General features: G+C 27.8%; 2 protein-coding genes and 1 long non-coding RNA gene across 22 annotated transcripts in view; 2 read left to right on the forward strand and 1 right to left on the reverse strand.

Moving 5' to 3' along the window:
* LOC124429764 (polyhomeotic-proximal chromatin protein-like) overlaps window positions 1–3,549 on the forward strand; it is a 10,080-nt gene extending 6,531 nt beyond the window's left edge. For 7 of the 12 annotated variants that reach the window (XM_046975451.1, XM_046975443.1, XM_046975444.1 and 4 more), the window contains exons 7-14: window positions 1–123; window positions 187–377; window positions 528–810; window positions 903–1,157; window positions 1,244–1,360; window positions 1,449–1,596; window positions 1,692–1,887; window positions 2,120–3,549. The exon at window positions 1–123 is cut by the window's left edge and continues 208 nt beyond it. In XM_046975451.1, coding sequence (XP_046831407.1) covers window positions 1–123; window positions 187–377; window positions 528–810; window positions 903–1,157; window positions 1,244–1,360; window positions 1,449–1,596; window positions 1,692–1,887; window positions 2,120–2,347 — 1,541 coding nt within the window. In that variant the 3' untranslated portion in view covers window positions 2,348–3,549. The remainder of the gene's footprint in view (window positions 124–186; window positions 378–527; window positions 811–902; window positions 1,158–1,243; window positions 1,361–1,448; window positions 1,597–1,691; window positions 1,888–2,119) is intronic. The other 5 variants (XM_046975440.1, XM_046975459.1, XM_046975468.1 and 2 more) reach the window with 5 other exon arrangements.
* Window positions 3,550–3,798: 249 nt separating this feature from the next.
* On the reverse strand, window positions 3,799–9,008 carry LOC124429837 (dysbindin protein homolog). Of its 9 annotated transcripts, none has more exons than XM_046975583.1 (10): window positions 8,661–9,001; window positions 8,196–8,424; window positions 7,804–8,093; window positions 7,554–7,709; window positions 7,296–7,436; window positions 5,740–6,612; window positions 5,182–5,648; window positions 4,924–4,980; window positions 4,692–4,847; window positions 3,799–4,337 (listed from the first exon to the last, which is right to left on the reverse strand). In XM_046975583.1, exons 2-6 carry the CDS (start codon window positions 8,249–8,251, stop codon window positions 6,524–6,526), a joined length of 732 nt encoding a protein of 243 aa, XP_046831539.1. In that variant the 5' UTR covers window positions 8,252–8,424; window positions 8,661–9,001; the 3' UTR covers window positions 3,799–4,337; window positions 4,692–4,847; window positions 4,924–4,980; window positions 5,182–5,648; window positions 5,740–6,523. The 9 variants fall into 9 exon arrangements, with proteins under 9 accessions (XP_046831539.1, XP_046831559.1, XP_046831589.1 ...); XM_046975603.1 differs by having other exon boundaries at window positions 5,182–6,612; window positions 8,661–8,727; window positions 8,871–8,888; XM_046975633.1 differs by having other exon boundaries at window positions 5,182–6,612; window positions 7,804–8,016; window positions 8,661–9,008.
* Window positions 9,009–9,368: 360 nt separating this feature from the next.
* Window positions 9,369–10,798, forward strand: LOC124429874. Its single transcript, XR_006943574.1, has 2 exons — window positions 9,369–9,847; window positions 10,018–10,798. It is a non-coding gene; the product is annotated as an uncharacterized LOC124429874 (long non-coding RNA).
* Window positions 10,799–13,145: the final 2,347 nt, after the last annotated feature.

The raw sequence follows: 13,145 nt of genomic DNA on the forward strand, positions 1-13,145 counted from the left end.
AGCAACAACAACAGCAGCAGCAATTACAACAACAGTATCAACAACAACAAGTACAATCATCTCAACAACAAATTCAACCTAAACCTATAATGGGTAAGAAATATTCTTTGGTGACAAATGTAGGTAAGAAATATAAATAATTCTTTTTAACGGTTCATCAAATGCATACATTTTATTATTATATAGCAGGTATGACCCTACAACAACAGCAGCAACCTGGGGTAGTCTTAGGTAGTGAACCAAGACCTATTATGCCTGTAGTATCAGTAGGAAGTGTAGGAGTTGGTGTTGCTGCTACATCACAAATAAACCAAGTACAGCAACCTCCTATGTCTGCTGTACAACAGCTTCCATTATCGGTACAAAACTATTATCATGTAATGTATACCCCACTGCTACAAATATATTGTAATATTGTATTAGAGATAAAACTTTATATAAAGTATTTATGTAGTTAAGAAAAGTTATGTCATTGTAAATCATGCAACGTCTCTTGAAAGTATTTGATTTTTTTTCCCTTTTTTCAGACTATAAATCCGACGATAATAGGCAATCAAATAGTAAGTGGAACATCGCAAGTTCAATCTGTACCAATAGTAAATCGACCAACTGAACAACAACCTCATGATCCTAATAACACTACAATGATGATAACATCACCCGATCGTAATCATCAAGCTGACTGTTCAATAATTCTGCCATCGACAAATCTTCCTGCTGCTAATGATGATAATGTTAAATCCGGAAAAAAAGAAGAGACTGTATCAATTACTTCGGAAGAGATATCGGTATCCCAGCCAGATGTATCAGGTATGTGATTGACAAATAGGATTATATATATATATATATTATATAAATACAATACATATTCGTCAATATTTTTCCTTTTTTTTTCTATATAGATACCGATCATTCGAAAGGTCAAGTAAAAGAAGAGGAAAATAATACTTCAAAAACAGATGAGAAGACATGCAATAATCCTTTAGCTGGACTCGCTAATACAGTCAATTCTATTACCAATGGCGCAGCTAATGAAGAATCAACGAATGTTTCTGTATCTGTTCCTCTCACAGCAAGTAGTAAACATGCACCTCCTAAGGCAATGGTTAAACCTCAGGTCCTTACACATGTGATTGAAGGATTTGTTATACAAGAAGGTATATATATATATATATGTAATATGCATAAAATATATTTTATAAATACACATATATTTAATAAATCATATATTTTTTTTTTATAGCATCTGAACCATTTGCAGTTAATCGAACATCCCTAAATAATACAATGGGTCAAGATGCAACAAATATTTTAAATCGTAACAATTCCTCTGAAAAAGATAATCACGAAGAACCGCCAAGTATGACTAATTTAATTATATTTTTTTTTTCTCTATTTTTTTTTTTTAACTCGTAATATAATAATTCATATTAATATTTTAAAATTAGGGAAAAAACACGCTCCGAATTACAACGTAGACGAAGATGGGAACAATGCTCAAGTTGGAAAATGTGAAAGTTGTGGTAACATGATTGATGAACAAAGTATTAAATTTAAAAAGGATAAACGTTTTTGTTCTGCTATTTGTGCAAAAAGGTTAGCACAATATATTATTTTTATGGACGATTATGTGTTCTATGTGAAGTTTGTAAATTGATTTGAAATTATTTTTTTTTATACAAAATTTATAGTAAAAAGCGTGAATCACGTGAACGAGATATAATGGAAAAACAATGGACGGAAATGGAAATTGAAACTAAAACTATTGATGTAGAAAATAATAAGAAAAATGGTGAAGATAAATCATTGTTATCAACGACAACAACAACAACAACTACTTCCACGGTAGATGATTCAATTCCAAAAGTGAATCCTGTGAAATGGACGGTACGTATATAGAACTTGTATTTTTATTAATTGTGCAACTTTTTGTTTTTTTTTTTTTTTCCATTGTGCAATAATTATCTTACATATTTTATTTCCATACAGTATTGTGTTCTAAGCAAATAATTTAAACAAAATTATCTCTTAATACATAAATCTATATTTATTTGATCTAATATGAATTTAATAAGTTAATTGAAATATACGATTTTATTTTCTCTTTTATTTTTTGTAGGTAGGAGAAGTGTGCGAATTCATACGTGGTTTGCCAGGTTGTGCTGATTATGCAGAAGACTTTGCTATTCAAGAAATCGATGGACAAGCTCTTATGTTGTTAAAGGAAGATCATTTGATGTCTGCCATGAGTATTAAATTAGGACCTGCATTAAAAATAGTAGCCAGGATCGATTCTATGCGCATAGAATCAATGTCAAATTCTAATCCTACATCTAATAGCTCATAAATTATTTCCTTTTGCATTTGATTTTATATAAAACTTGAGTTAAAGTAATTTATGGGCTGCAGAGGGTTTGTGCAAGTATTCGATTCAATATAAAATGATAAATATTTGATTATCTGCAATATAACAAGACTCATTTTGTAAATATTTAATTTAGGTTGTAATAGGAGAGAAAAGAATCATGTAATTCAATTACAATTTCATTTCTACGAACCTGATAAGAGTTTGCAGAATTGGAAGGAAACTTATTAAAAAGAAAAAGAAAAAAGCAAAAAAAAAAACAAAAAAACAAATGATCATTTTTATAATCTTAAGAATATTAAGAGAGAATTCTACAAAAGTCAGATTAAGTAAGCCATTATTTCATTTCTTGTAATATTATTAATATGACTCTTGTAAATATTTGTTAAACGGTACATTATAGACACACAATTATATTCTTAAGAAAGAAGCTAAAATGTTTGCCTAATATAATATATAAGAGTTAAGTATAGGACAATGCTTTAAGAATGATATTTCTATAAAAAGAAAAAATAAAAAAATAAATAAGAGAAAATCATTATAAGTCATAAATTTCTTACAATTCTGTGTAATTACAGTAATTGTATAAATTCCTTACTTTATAAAAAATTTTGATGTAATGCATTTCGACTTATAATGATTAACTCTTTAATCATATGTAAATAGCATATACATATATATAAATATATATATATATATATATACATATATATATATATATTTATTTATATATATATATACATATATATATATGTATATATATATTTATATATATATAAACACAAATGGATGGAAATTTTTTTTAATTTGGTATGAACATGTATATTGTATGAATGTTTTTTCAAAGTACAATTTTATAAAATGCGTACAATTAACATAGTCAAGAATCTGAGTACAAAATGTGTCTATTACGCAGAATACAAGCATTGTACATAAGATGTTTAGAGATACGTGCTGTACTCTGTATTCAAAAAATATTATTTTGGGTTGCGTCCTAATGAGAAGTATCATCTTCATCACTTCAAATTGTAATTAATACAGTTCTCTACTGTAGTAAATGAAAACACATGAACACACATTTCTGGTACTTTTGAACATATATTTTGTAAATGTATCACTACAAGTAGCTTCAAATGTATATATTAGATATAAAATGTTTATTTAATATACAAATTTTATAACAACATTTTAATTATTACGGTCATTTATATTTCCTACATAGTAATATTTTGTCTGATCTTCTAAATATAATATTTATTTATATTTTTATAATTTTTTATTATATAATAGAGAAAAGAAAGTCTAATTAAAACTATATGAAGTGTAGGTAAAAATATTTTTATGAAGGAAATTTTTTTTTTTTTTTTTTTTAAATTTTTTGTATATACATATAAATAAATATTTAAGGATTTATACATTTCAATTTAAGAGAGTTACAGTTTCAATCATTTTATTATTATTAGATTACATTATGAAATATACTTTTGAAAATTATTATTGCATGAAATTGGTACAAGTAATATCTTTTGTTCGAATACTTAAAAAATATATGGCACTAATCTACAAGTCACCTAAAAATTCTTTAGTTTTACAAATATTCCAACGATAACAAATATATTTCATATCCTACTTTTTATGTTTGCAGAAAAAAGAGGACTTAAAGTGGACGGTGCCTAAACTACAAAAGTAACACTTTCCTTGATTGTCTACATTTTAATCATATTTTAATATTATGTAGATACAGTGTCTTCTAAGTCCATTCCTTCACTTAAAAGTTCTTTTTCTTTTTTTTCCATTTGTAATCTATTTTCTGGTACAGTACGTGTAAAAAAGAGATACGCTGAATATAACACAAGTGTTCCAGTTACTACTGTTGCCGCCATACATACATTAACAAAACCTCTGTGTAATTTATCATAATAATAATCCTTCTTTTTTATGCGGTTTAACATATTTTACATTGGTTTAGTATCTAAAATTAGAAATGTTAAACATAAAGGATAATAATTTGATGTATATATTGATGTAGTTTTATCAATTAACATAACCTCAAATAATTTCAATTAAATACAAACTTTATTCTTTTTTTCAATGGAATGTTTATTATTTAATTTATCAAAACGTATATACATATATTTATTACTCATAGTGACATTATTCACTAATATCAAAAAAACATAAATAAAATTTTTTTCTAACTACAGAATTAAAACTGTAAATGAATAAACACTGATTTATCATTGTTTGTTTGTATTTAATAAAATATGGATTTAAAAGAAAAGAAACTGAATTTACATAAAAAAAAAAATACTTAAACTTCTCATACCTATGTTTATCTCAATTTATTTATATCTTATAAAAACTTGATTTCATTCGACTTTATCGGTACATCTGACCAGAATGAGAAGCTTGTATGGCGTCATATTATATCTTGATACACATATATGAGAAAGAAGTGCCATCTGGAGTCGCTTGTACGTAACTACAATAAATATTACTATTAAAATGTTTGCCTCATAATACGTAATATAATTCGTTATCGAAAATACATATATTACCGATGGTTCAATGATGTAAGTTCATAAAAGTACATACAGGCAACGCTAATTGTATTTCTTCGAATTATAAGATTATTCATAAATTAAACATAATATATTTTTTATAATAATCAAATTATTACAAACTAATAATATTATTTTTTCGCAAATACATTTTTTTTAATATAATATATATTTATAAAATATTATTGAATTAATATTATACATGCTTCATTACATAGTATGGTAAAATAAATTTCAACTTGTTTATTATCTTACATCGTTTCTGAAAATATTTATATATCCGTATAACATTTATTTATATATAATATTGACTGCGAACTAATTTAAGACGTTCCTGTTTAACTAATTTAGCGTATACGTCCCACGCGGCACGGAACATGTTAATATTATTTTATTTATTTATTTATTTATTTAATCACTTGCACTGACAATTATTTCATAAATGCACGTACCAGCGTAACTAGCGTTACTTGAAATCTCTGTAGAATCTTATACAAATAATTTTACACAGATATGTCCTATAATTCGTTCAACGAGTCGAGTAAGTAGAAACGAACAAAACATTTACGTGCTAAGCACGTGATAGATGATATGGACATCAGCTATTGGCTGGTCAAACGATAGTCATTTGTAATATTCAGGAACGAAAATACATAAGTCATTACAAAACTTTTGCGGAAATTACTTCATTATGAGAATCCCATCCAAAGGTGATGCAAGATCTGAAAGTTAATAAATACGATCCTGTCCCGATCACGCATGTTTGTTTATTTGTATTGACTCGACTCATTGAACGGAGTATAGTATATTTACCTCAGAATTTCATGAATATATTCATATTCTCATTTTATTTTCAGCGTCTTTTCGTATCCATTCCTTAGATGTAAGATTAATTTCACAATCTTCATTTCTACTTTTTTCCTTGTCATCAAATATGATTTTACATCGCTTTCGAAATGGAAAAACAATTTTATCAGAATCACAATCACTAATACTATCTTCACTATTTATTTTAATTAATCGTTTTCTTTTTGTATTTGTCAAAATAATATCACTAAGTTCACTATTGTCGCTCTTCATTTTACAATATTAATTGAAATTATTAATATAAAATAAATGTATTATTTGATTTAATTAGCATATAAGAAAATGTATTGTGAATTGTAAGAATTTTAAACTACGCATATCTATTTGAGAAACTATATTGATAACTCCACGTTACGCGGTACACTTCGAAATTGTACTCCGACTATGATCTGAGTCGACGTGCTATACACGTTTTTTTTTTATTTCCGTTATATCGACGTGTACAATACGTCGTTGATTATTTTGAGACAAACACATATCGACGTGCGTAGCACGTTTTTCCAGCGCAAGTGATTAATAAAATGCAATGTCAAAGTCAATTTAATTGTCACATATACATATTAATGAAGATATATATATATATATATAATAAAAACAAATATTATTCTTTCCTAAAAAAACAAATAGTTATATAATAATTAATAAGACAAATAAATAATATAATGCATTTAATTGAGTAAAAAAAAAAGAATGGGAAAAGAAATCTTATTGATAAGGTCTTAATGAATTTTCAATTCTCTAAGAATTCATCAAACATTTGCGAATCTACATCCAATACTATTTCATCCAAAGATGGACCTTCCTTAGTTGTTGGTATTTCTGAAATAAAAATGCATATATAAACATTTTCACTAAATTATAAAGTGTTCTGTATCTATTACGTCTTTATTAATTTAGTTGTGCACACCTCAAAATAATATCTAATTGTACATTTGAAATGTACTACATCCCAGCCACTTTAAATAGCTGTCATTTATACAAAATGAATAATTTTAATTCCAAAAAAATTCTTATGAGACAATGATTAGCTTTTCTATTAACAGTGAATAAATGACAACTGATCAAAAAAATGGACTCCTTTATTTTCATATTGTATAATAATTGGTTTTTCATTCTTATTGATTGCATTTGTTTTTAAGTATGAATGAGACATAAGGCTAGAAAATAATTTCTACCACACTTGTATTTAAGATAACATTATTTAGAGCATGAATGAACTAAAAGTTTTCTATAATAGAGAATCCAAAATTAATACAAAAATAACTTACTGTACATACTGGCACACCCCAGATTTTACAAACTTCAATTTTACTCGATCACAACTCAGCAACTGATACAACGCGGATTATTCTGATAATTGGCATATAAAGATACATATCTCAACTACAGATAAATGATAGCACAAGTCCTATTTACAAACATTTACTTCTTTTAAATTGAACTTATAGTTGGTGCACAACCAGGTTTAATAAATATACAAATATAAAAGGAAACAAACATACTAGGTATATATCCTGTTGCTTTATAAGCTTCTAATTCTCCTTTAAATACTTCATCAAAAGTTTCTTGTCGTTCCTTCAACATTAATTGTTGCTTCTGTTCATGTTTTGATACTCTGTCAATATGTTCATTTGCTAATTTTGCTAAAAAAAAAAAATATATATATATATATATATATATATATATATATATATATATATAAAGTGTTAAGAACCTAATTTGTTAATCCTTTTTTGTTAATAATCTAATGCTCAATATACCTTTTACAGAATTGATTTCTGATAACCTTTTTTCTTTATATAAAGCCAACTGAAATCTGTGATCCAGTTGTCTGCTCTGTAAATCTATCATTTCATTTAGATCTTCTAATTTATACAATGCTTCTTCGACTTCTTCGAACATTTCTTCAAGTGTTCCTACAATAATATTGATTTGTTTATTATTGATAAATTAATTGTTTTGTTAACATTGTATTGTATTGTTTATATATATTATTTACATGAAAAATACCTATTTGATCCATAAGATTTTGAATTTCATTATTTATTTGAGGAATTATAGCTAAAGTATTGTTTAAATATGTTATATTGTTCCATTCATATTCCAATTTACCATAAACGTTAGTAATAAGAGTATCAACTTCTTGAGCTTTAGCTGCATTTACTTCTGCCAATTCATGTAATTCATTCCATTGTAACTGAAAATAATGTAAAACATCTGCACCTGCATCATAATTAACATTTCTTGATTTAATAGTCTTTTTCTGGTTAGGATTTTCTATCACTGTTAAACCTCTTATACTGTAAAAAAAAAAAAAGAAAAAAAAAAGAATATTTCATAGAATTATTTTTACAAATATGTCATTTTATCAATAATAATATTTAAATGACTATCATTATTACCTTGCAGATAAGCCTTCTTGTACGATTTGAAATTTATTGCGCAAAGTCCCAAACATGTTTCCGTGTAATGCATTTACTCCTTATATAAGATTGAATAAGTTAATTATAGTCTCCAATTGTCTTAGAACATTTTAAAGCATGATATACATGAAGTATTTAAGCCTTGACATATAAAATAATATAAAGATCTTCTTATCAAAATAATTAAAAGATTATCGCTTGACACGAACTGAAACGAATGAATTCATATTTGTGTTATATTTCGTTATTATTGAGAAGTTAATGTAAAATATTTATTATTATTATTATTATTATTATTATTATTGAACATAATATAAATCATCATAATAATAGTACTTTTTACACAATTCATTAAAAACATTTGAAAATAACAAACTAATCTAAAAACATAAAATCATTGCTAATATCAGAAAAATTGATTTATATATAAGTTAAAATAACTACATTATTGGATTTATTAAACTTCTGTTAGACTTTTAACCAATTTGAGTCAGCATGGCATCAAATTAACCTAATAAAAAGGAAAATGCACAGTCAACAACATTCACAATTTTTCTTTGAATCATTTGGCAACGCTGTTTTACAAACGAATATCACATGAGTTATTCATTTATAAATAATAAAAGAATTTTATGAATTAATTATAATAATTACTTTTTATTCCATAATATATACGAAATCAAATTTATGATAATGTGATCTTGTAACTGTTGCCACATTAACAAAAACTAGTATTACCAGACATGAGTTATATTATTATGCTAAAGGAGAAATTAGAAAGAGATACGAATAAACATAAGAAGAAAGAAAAATACGAAATAACTACACATTAATTAAAATATTATATAGCGATATTATATATGCGTATCTATGTACTATTAAATTTAACATATTTAACATATTTTAATCTTATTTATGGTCTTTCCATAATGTTTAAATGTAGTTTATTTCATTAAAGAATTTTTTAATTTTTTAAAATCAATATTGATACGTGACGTTAAAATTACATAATTTGTTAAAGGTTATCGAAACAAGTAAAAAAATAGGAAAAAGATTATAAAAATCTGTTTCACATATTAGAGATTATGAAACAATTTAATAATTGTAAAGAAATAAAATATATATATACATATATATATATACATACATACATATATATATATATATATATATATATATATATATATATATATATTAATAAATATTAATTATCTGATCGATAGTTTAAATCTAGGGCATTTAATCTTGAAGTTGCATGTTCGAGAAGGATAGAGAAGTAAAATAAGTAATGACGCGACAACTATAAAGTCATTCTTTGACTTTTTTGACGACTTAAGGCGACTATTTCTGTGCCTATCACTACAAGAATTCTCAACACGAATCTTGTTGCCGCTGTAAACAATTTGGCAACGTCGCTAAGGCTTAAACCGGGCAGAAGGAATGGAGCCTAGCAACCGTCAGGGGGTCAATAAACGAGGTCAAATCACGAAGTACCTGCGCAGTACGACGGAAATAAAGATGATGCGAACGGATGTATCTTCATACATATGTCGACAAATATATCTTTAAGTTTTAGTAAAACTTTCCTTAATAAATGATGTAAGATTTTTTGTTCCAAAGAAGAATGTAAGGTTAGAACAGAAAAAATATATATACATGTATATACATATATATATATATATATATACATATCTAAATATATATTTTATATATATATATATATATAAAATATTTATTTATTTATTTATGGAAGACTTTTATTACTTTCATTATTAATGAAAATATATTCTTTCTCATATAGACGGTAAAAAAAAGAAAAAAAAAAAAGAAGAGAAAATGAAATCGAAGGTTAAAATATGTATATATATTCATAAACTTTTTCAAAATAAAATTTGAATAAATCTTCATCAATGATGCAACTTTGTGAAGAGAGAAAATATATATATTATATATATATTCATGTATGTATGAACGTACATTTGCTTGTATATTACATAAATATATTGTTTTTCTGCTATGTGAGATAAATCATTAATTTTCCCCAATTGCCTCATTCATCCTACTATGCTCTCTGTCACTTAAACATCCCTTTTCCTCTCCCTCCCTCCCTCCCTCTCTCTCTCTCTCTCTCTCTCTCTCTCTCTTTTTCATTCAATTTTAGAATCAGAAGGTTGAAAGCTATGAAAAAGAGAAATGATGATGGATATTAGGAAAATTTGGAAGAGGTCAGTTGTACAAATTAATTTCTATAGCCCGTAGGTAAATTTTAATGAATATAGGAGGTAGATACGAGAGAGAGAGAGAGAGAGAGAGAGAGAGAGAGACAGGGAGGAAGAGAGAGAGTAAATGTCAGAGAGCGCAATGGAGAATATGAGGGAATTGTGGAAAAGGGGGAGAGAGAGAGAGAGAGAGAAAGATAAATAGATAGACAGAAACAGAGAGAGAGAGAGAGAGAAAGAGAGAGAGAGAGAATAGCAGTAGCAAAAGGACAATAGCTGGAAGGGAGAAGGGCGTTGCGCACAACAGTAGCCGGGATATAGGAGGTGTGATACGAGAGAGAGAGAAAGAGAGAGAGAGAGAGAGAGAGAGAGAAAGAGAGAGAGAGAGAGAGAGAGAGAGAAAGAGAGAGAGAGAGAACGCAATAGAGGAAATGAGGGAATTGTGGAAAAGGGGGAAAAGGAGAGAGAGAGAGAGATAAAGAAAGAGAGAGAATAATTGACAGAGACCGCAATGCAGCGAATGAGAGAATTGTGGAAAAGGGAGAGCGATATATATATATATATATAGAGAGAGAGAGAGAGAGAGAGAGAAAGTGACAGAGCGCAATGGTGGAAATGAGGGAATTGTGGAAAAGGGGGAGAGGGAGAGAGAGAGAGAGAATAGACAGTAACAAAAGGATAATAGCTGGAAGGGAGAAGAGCGTTGCGCACAACAGTAGCTGGAACATAGGAAGTGTAATACAAGAGAGAGAGAGAGAGTGAGAGAGTGAAAAAGGGAGGGAGAGGGAGAGGGATGTTAAGTGACAGAGAGCGCCATAGGGTGAATGAGGCAATTGGGGAGAAGAAGAGAGAGACAGATAAAGATAGAGAAAGCAAGGGAGAGAGAGAACGAATAGGCAGTATTTAAAGGGTTATAGTTGGAAGGGAGAAGGACGTTGCACACAAATAGTCATAAATAAAGAGAATATATAGTAGCGATATAAACAAGTCAGAAAAACAGTATTATAGTCTATTTCGTGTTCATTTTTATTTTTTATTTTCAAAAGTTTTGCTATTAATATTGAAATAAAGAAAGAAAGTTTTATTATTTCTCAATTAAAATTTTTTGGGAATATATGGGTTATTAAATCTGTTGTTTTAATCATAAGCTCGAAATTATTCGATATTAAACATTATACCGATATAAACACGTAACACCGCCTTGAAATGCGCGCTCGTGTGTATGTGTGTGTGTGTGTGTGTATAAAAGAGAGAAATAGAGAGAGAGAGAGAGAGAGATAGAAAGATAGAGAAAAAGAGGGAGAGAAAGGACATTGTATAAATAGCAAAATTTTATAGTGACTATAAATTCTTCGAGATAAGAATAATGTAATAGAATATACTTGCGGTGTATCTGAAGCAGACTCGAAATCTTCTCCAGACAGGTTTCTCTTCTATTAAGTATAAATTAAGTAAGAGAAAGAGAGAGAGAGAGAGAGAAAGAGAAACTTATTCAGAACTCAACAAAATGGAATTAAAGCTGGAAAAGTTCTACGCAACCCAACGACGAAAGGAGATGTTTGCGGTAAGAGTAGTCGAACATTCTGGGTTAACGTACTTATCGCCATACCTCTTTTCCTTTTCCCCTCTCTCCCTCCTAACTCTGGTTATCATCCATACTACTATATGTCGCAATGCTATTCTCCCTTTCTACTCTCTGTCACCCATCACAAAGATCCCCTCTTCGACTATACTAGAACAAAGCTTCCTCTACATGCTGTTGATGCTTTCAATCAAAGCACAATACGCAACGGGTAAGGATAGAATCGATAATCATGTATGCCTGCACTGAAAATTCCATATATATTCCATATAACATGCATATATGTACATATATACATATATGTATATATATGCATATAATACACATTTACAAATGTAAATATATGTCCATACATATATGTATATATGTATATACATACATGTAAATATATGTACATACATATATGTATATATCAACATAGTGTATATATGTACATATGTATATATATATATATGTATATATACATATGTTTGGTTATACATTCATACTACTATATCCTGGTAATGCTATACTCTCTTCCATTCTCTGTCAACCATCACAAAGATCCCCTCCTCTTCGACTATACTAGAATAAAACCTCCTCTAACGCTGTTGCTGCTTTCAATCAAAGGACAATACATTAAGGATAAGCATAGAATCGATAATCATGTATGACTGTAGTGAAAATTCCATATATATTCCATATACACATGTATATATATATATATATATATATACATATGTACATATATAAATAGATGTGTGTATATGTGTGTATTATTTTATCGCGATACCTCTTCTTCCTCCCCCCTCCCTCTCTCTTTATTCTGGTCATACAATCGTACTACTATATCGTGGTAATGCTATCCTCCCTTTTCCATTCACAGTCGCACATCACGATGATTCCCTCTTTGACTATATTAATACAAATCCTTCTTTACATGTTGTTGCTGCTTTCAATTGAAGAACAATAAGCGATGGGTAAGGATAGGATCGATAATCATGTATACCTGCAGTGAAAATTCCGTATATATTCCATATAAACATGTATATATATGTACATGTATAAATGAACATGTACATATACGTATATATAAATACACACATGTATATATATATATATAAATTCATGTGTGTATATGTGTGTATT

The sequence above is a fragment of the Vespa crabro genome, chromosome 1 (assembly GCF_910589235.1).
Source record: "Vespa crabro chromosome 1, iyVesCrab1.2, whole genome shotgun sequence".
Taxonomy (NCBI): Eukaryota; Metazoa; Arthropoda; class Insecta; order Hymenoptera; family Vespidae; genus Vespa; species Vespa crabro.